Here is a 6,504-nt window from a genome sequence, read left to right on the forward strand (position 1 = left end):
ATTTCGCGTCAAGTCATGAGAGAATTTTAGAAAGAGACAGTGGTTACATTTTTGCGGAGGAGGTATTTATAGATTTACAAGAGGGGGGAGAGGGACCAAGGGGTCAGGTGGCGCCACTGGTGGAAAGAATGTCTAAATTTTTCCCTTCCAACCCGTGACGCTGCACTTTTCCCACCTTGACCCTCGTGTTGCAATTCACGGGGGCGCGTACAATGGGTAAGATATTTCGGCTTATAACTATACAAGAAAATAGACAAATACATTAGTGGAAATTTTACTTCCAGACAATCTGGCGCCTTAATATTTTCTCGCGACAACTTGTTTTATTTTTAGTTCTTTAACAAATTATTAAAGGTTTTCACACTCCCCGCTGGGATATGTAGGTATCGAAATATCACAATATTTAACATTTATAATTTTAACATTTCAATTTTAGTCATTTAAAAGTTCTAGTGAATATAGAAGCTGAACTGGTCTACGTATTACAGTTCCATTCTGAGTTTTTACCAGACAAGCACGCACCTTGTCATCTCTACTATCGAAGAGCTCGGTAATGATACCTAACTTCCAATTGTGTTTTGCTATCACGTCTTGGTGAATCAAAACTACTTCACCTACTTTAAAACTATTATCCTTATTTTTATTTTTTGCGAAATTCGCGGTTCTTAATTGCAGTAGATATTCTGACTGCCATCTTTTCCATATTCTATTATTTAATCTTTGCCGATATTTATATCTCTTAGTTAATTCTTCGCGAGACGTGGCGATTTTTATTTTTGGAAAGGTTTGTGGAGGTAGGCAATTTATTCTTTGCCCTAACAGAAAATGTGCCGGGGTCAGCGGTTCGGGCTCACTAGCTTCGTTAAATACATACGTCAAGGGACGGGAATTTACAGCCGCTTCAGTTTCGGCTAATATGGTTTCGATTTCCTGGTAATTAAGGATAGATCGTCCCAAGACTTTTTTAAGTATAGTTTTTGTGTTTGAAACTAATCTTTCATAACCCCCCCCCCCACCAACTGGCTCTTTCCGCTATAAATTGCCAAGAAATTCCCTCCTTTCCGAAATATTCTAGTAACTCCTTTTGTTTTAAATTTTTCCAAATATCTTGTAGGTCTTTATTGGCTCTCTCAAAGGTCTTAGCATTATCAGAGTAAATAACTTTTGGAATGCCGCGCCTGGCAACCATGCGTCGGAACGCTAATAAGAATTCGTCCGTACTAAGAGATGGCATGATCTCCAAATGTAACGATCTCGTTACCGCGCATGTGGTTAAACAAATGTAGGATTTATCTAATTGTTTACTTTTCCCTTCGTAATATTGGGGACCCTTGATGTAAATTGGGCCTGCAAAATCAATCCCAATGATTTCGAATGATGGGGCTTGTTCGATTCGGTTTTGCGGGAGAGGGGCGGAAGGCGCGTGTCCTGGCTTAGCCCTAGCTCGTCTACCCGCCAAGCAGCCTTTCACTACCTTTTTTGCCAACTGCCGTCCAGCAATTACCCAATATTTCTCCCGCGCCTGCGCTATTGTAATTTGAGTGCCACCGTGTAGTACATTTCGGTGATATCGCTCCATTAGAAGCTCGGAGAAGCGCTCTTTTTGGCTTAAAATAATAGGGTGTTTTAGATTATAGGCCAGAGTTGATTTTTCTAGTCGACCTCCCACGCATATTACACCCTGTTCATTAAGTATCGGATAGAGAAGTGAAATTTTTGAGGATGGTTTTACCGTTTGTTTGTTTTTTAACAACGTAAGTTCCTCGCCGTAGGTTTTTTCTTGGATGCATTTAATCCACTTAATTTCGGCCGCTGCCATTTCCTCCGCGGTTATTGGGCCTATTTGTCTTTTTGGTTTATGGGTACGATCTACATTTCTTAGGACGTACGCCGTGACTCGAAGAGCCTTATCCAACAAGCTAAATCTGTTTAAATTTATTATCTTATCAAGACTAGGTTTTTGGGCGAAGCTTATTACTAAAGCGTGAGCGCGCCTTTCCCTGTCTAGCTCGTCTTTATCTACCCGTCGCTCTTCTTGGTTATCACTGGGCCACTGCGTCTTGGGCTCTCGAAGCCACCTCGGACCTCCCTCCCACATTTCGTGGGCGTTTAGTTTTTCAGCTGAAATTCCCCTTGTCGGGATGTCTGCGGGATTTTGCAATCCAGGACAGTGATTCAAATCCCCAGGATTGGTGAATTTTCCAATTTCTAATACCCTATTGCTAACGAAAGGCTTCCAATTAGTAGGAGTGTCTTGAAGCCAGTGTAAAGCGATTGTGGAATCTGTCCACAGATAATTCTTAACATTTAGATTCGAAAATACGTCTCTGATGTAGTTCGTTAATCTGGCACCAAGGACGCAGCCCATTAATTCTAAACGAGGTTTAGTCAATTTCTTGAGGGGTGCTACTCTTGTTTTGGAGGCTACGAATGAGACTCCTATTTCTTCGGAACTAGTTACGTAATGGACATATATTGTAGTGGCGTACGCGCTTTGGCTAGCGTCGCAAAAGGTATGTATTTCTAATTCAGTGACGTTACCGCTCCCTTTAAAATAGTGTCTAGATAACCTAACGTTACGTAGGAGTGGGAAGTTCCCCCGTAATTTCTTGGTCCCAGGTTAATTGTTTTTCCCATAATTTTTGGAAAATTATTTTGGCCCTAATTGTAAAGGGGCCCAAGACTCCTATAGGGTCAAATATTCTGGCCATCGCGCTTAAGACGTGTCTCTTCGTGGGCCTAATGACTTGTAGTATGTCCATTAGGGCATCCAAATTAAATGAAAACGTATCTTCGTCCGTTAACCATTTTAATCCTAATACTTTTAGATTACCCGGGTTTTCTTTTCCCTCGAATAAAGGAACGTGTTTTCGGGTTTGTTTTTTCTCACCCCAGAGGGCTCTTAATTCGGGAGAGTTCGTTTGCCATTTACGAAAGTTCATGTTAGCGCTGCTAATTAGCTTGTTGACGTTTACTGATAGGTCAAACGCTTCGCTGACACTTTTGTCCCCTTCCGTTAGATCGTCTACGTATAAATCGCGGTCCAGGGTTGTTACCGCCTTTTTATCGGCCTCCTTCGTGTGGTGAATGTGGTATTTGCCAGTAAAAATGGACTAGCGGTGATTCCGAATGGCACGCGTGTCATTCGAAGATGGATAAAATGATTTTCCATTAGTTTGTTACTCGAGTCCTCGTTATACCACAAAAACCTCACGGAGTCCCTTTCGTTTTCTGATAGCGCGATTTGTAAGAACGCCTTATCTATATCTGCTATAAACGCGATTTTATGAATTCTAAACCTCAACAAAATTAGTAGTAAGTCGGGGTTTAAGTTAGGTCCGCTGAATAATAGGTCATTCAACGAGGGTGCGCCCTAGCGTGTGAGGATCCATCTAGAACCACTCTCACCTTAGTCGTGACGCTGTCGCGTTTTACCGCCTGTGGTGGGAGATAATACGTGCCCGGGGGTTTTATTTCCGGTTGGGGGACCTTCTCGACTATTCCTAAACGTAATTGTTCGTCAACAACCGCCTTGCATTCTTCGTACAATACTGGGTCTTTATTAAAATTTTTAATCAAGCTATTTCCCCTAATAGTGGCCTGTCCTAAATTATCTGGTAAAGCTAATTTATCAGTTTTCCAGGGAAACGTTACGTGATATCTACCGTCAATCATTTTAATTTCACGGTTGAAATTTTCCACTATTTCGGAATTCTTTAGATCCATATTTGTTTGTTCCCCATCTTCTATACCCATGCTTTCTAAAGTCCAATGTTTTTCCATTGTTTTGGAAATTTCCCTTTCGGTTACGCTAATTCGGAGAGCGCTGATTTGGTTGCAGTGTACTCCAATTCCCCCCTCTTTTTCTCCGCAGGGACCTTGTACGGTCCATCCGAAACAAGTTTCTAGCGCCACTAGTCTTGAACTAAATCTTTCGATCTTTCCAGTCACTATCGCGTAATAGTAATCTCCTCCAATAAGGACGTCCATGCTAGAGCTATCCGTTAATTTTTTACTAGGTCTATCGGCTAATTGTAGGCCTTTCATTTGCATGTAATTTTCTACTTCCTCACAGTTTAGAGACGTTACGGCATTACAAACGTACGGAACCTCAATGGCGATAATTTCTACCCTTTGTTTAGGGTTGCGCGTATTTTCTAAAGTTAACCTAACTTTATTTCGAATATCTTGCGAAGTACTTTTCGATCCAAATTTACTTATTTCTATTTAAATTCTTCCCACGATTGGTAATTCTAGTTTTTTCGATAAATCTTGTCGTATAAAGCAAGCTTGAGCCCCAGTATCTAACAAACATCGGATTTCCACCCCCTCCGAATTATTGGGAGGTCTAGCTATGGCGAGGGCCGTTTGCAGTAGTACGGTTTTCCCACCTTCCCCGATTGATGCCTTGGCGCAAGCTACGTTGGCTGAAGCTTTCTCGTCTTATTTCCCCATTTCGCTATTGTTATCCAACCCTTTATTCACTTCGTTTTGTTCACATAGCGCGAAATGATGCCTTCTCTTACATTTGCGGCAATTTTTAAATTTGGAGTAACAATTTTGCATTTGATGCGAGACCTTGAGACAGATATAACACCTTTGTTGGTCCCTAATTCTTTCTAGAGAGTGTTTAACGCAATTAAAGCTTTTGTGGGAATTTTCTTGGCAAAATACGCAATAAATGTTGTCCCCATAATTAGTATTATTTCTGCTGTTTTGGAAATTAGGTAGTGAGCGCCGAAGCTGAATTTGCATATTTAAAGGGTTTTTTAGACTGATTTTCGTTTAAATTATAGGAATTATACTCCTTGAAATTATTAGAAACCCCCGCGCCTAAAAGGGCCGAAGTTTCTCGGCTTTCTACTTCTTGTTTTAAAAACTCTAATAGAGCATCTACATTCCAATTAGCATCTTTCACGTGCTTCCTACTGTATTCGAGTCTTATTTCGTCAGGAAGACATTTTAATAACGTGGGGCATAAAAATGTACCGTTAGCGACCGTGCTCACACCGAGCGACCTCAGACTTCTGATATTAAGTTCACGAGAGTCAAATAGTCGCCGGAGTGCTTTATGATCGTTAACTTTTCTAACGGGTTCCATGTTAAGCAATTTACTCATGTGAGTATGAATAATTAAATCGGAACGCCCAAATCGATTATCTATAATTTTTATGGCTTCGTCGTACGTTTCATTTGACGCGTACAATCCCGCTAAAGCTAACTTAGCGTTGCCTTCTAAATAAGGCAATAAGTAGTTGAATTTTTCATTTTTTGGTAAACTCACATTATCATGGATTGCGGTCTTAAATTGATTCCAAAAACTGTTGAACTGGGTGATGTCTCCGTTGTACTTCTGAAGGACGAGTTTAGGTAGTTTCGTCCCCGTCTGGAATGATGCGTTTGTTCCGGTTGCTCCTGTAGTGTTGGGGCTCGTAAGTCCGGTTCCGCCATTGATGGGGTTTGTAGATCCGGTACCGCCGTTGATGGAGATTGTAGCGTCGGTACTGCCGTTAATGGAGTTCGTAGAGCCGGTACCGCCGTTAATGGAGTTCGTAGAGCCGGTACCGCCGTTATTGGAGATTGTAGAGCCGGTACTGCCGTTAATGGAGTTCGTAAGGCCGGTAGCGCCGTTGATGGAGATTGTAGTGCCGGTACCGCCGCCGATAGTATTTGCTGAGCCGATACCGCCGTTATTCGTGAGAACCGCATTGCCGGTTATATCACCGAGTTTCCGGATTTGGCGCTGGGCTTTTCTGGTGATTAAAGTGATTTTTTCCCTGTATGTTTCGTAGGCTGTATGTATATCTCTCTCCATATCCTCATCGTTGTCGATGAGTACCACTATTTTGGAGTCGTATTGAATTAGGTCGGCCTCCTTTTGTTGTAGTATCAGGATCGCGTCGTCTAGATCCTTCGCAGTAGTGTGTGAATCGTTAATGAGGGTCTCGATTGAAGTTATTTGTCTAGTAACGAGACATCTAACGATTTTGCATGATGACTTTAGATTCATCAACTGGGCTTCACGTTTCGCCTTCGCCTGGTCGGGCTGTTGAGCTGGATCCGGCATTGTAGTTTAGGTTCCCGTAGTCTGGGATGGTTGATCCTCAAGTATTGGATCCGCTGGTTCCCGTAGTCTGGGCTGGTTAATTAGATTTTTGTTGAAAGATCTCCCGAGTATCGGATCTTTATTTTTATCTCGATAACTATTCCCTAATCTGTTTTTACTTCCGGGGTTTCGGCACCATGTAGTTTTAGGAACTACCGGGGTTGGGAGAGCTAATTATTTTTACCATAGCGCCGACTGAAAAACGCTAGGTTTACTTTTGCCTGCTCGATTAGGGACTTAAAGTATAGTTAAATAATAACGATGTTGGTGAAAAAGAAACATTTTATTTCGCGTCAAGTCATGAGAGAATTTTAGAAAGAGACAGTGGTTACATTTTTGCGGAGGAGGTATTTATAGATTTACAAGAGGGGGGAGAGGGACCAAGGGGTCAGGTGGCG

At 41.9% G+C, this 6,504-nt stretch overlaps 1 protein-coding gene across 1 annotated transcript; it reads right to left on the bottom strand.

Annotated features, from left to right (window-relative positions):
- Positions 1–432: 432 nt before the first annotated feature.
- On the bottom strand, positions 433–6,067 carry LOC149952506 (uncharacterized). Its single transcript, XM_090169725.1, has 5 exons — positions 4,806–6,067; positions 3,409–4,198; positions 2,891–3,074; positions 1,021–2,547; positions 433–959 (listed from the first exon to the last, which is right to left on the bottom strand). Exons 1-5 carry the CDS (start codon positions 6,065–6,067, stop codon positions 433–435), a joined length of 4,290 nt encoding a protein of 1,429 aa, XP_090025851.1.
- Positions 6,068–6,504: the final 437 nt, after the last annotated feature.

Source organism: Leiobunum rupestre, chromosome 3 (assembly GCF_980474605.1).
Source record: "Leiobunum rupestre chromosome 3, qqLeiRupe1.1.hap1, whole genome shotgun sequence".
Classification (NCBI taxonomy): Eukaryota; Metazoa; Arthropoda; class Arachnida; order Opiliones; family Sclerosomatidae; genus Leiobunum; species Leiobunum rupestre.

Coding starts and splice junctions, on each gene's coding strand:
- LOC149952506 (XM_090169725.1), bottom strand. CDS start 6,067: ATGCCGGATCCAGCTCAACAGCCCGACCAGGCGAAGGCGAAACGTGAA. Junction 3,075..3,408: donor GCGACAGCGTCACGACTAAG/GTGAGAGTGGTT, acceptor CACCACACGAAG/GAGGCCGATAAAAAGGCGGT. Junction 960..1,020: donor ATTTATAGCGGAAAGAGCCA/GTTGGTGGGGGG, acceptor TACTTAAAAAAG/TCTTGGGACGATCTATCCTT.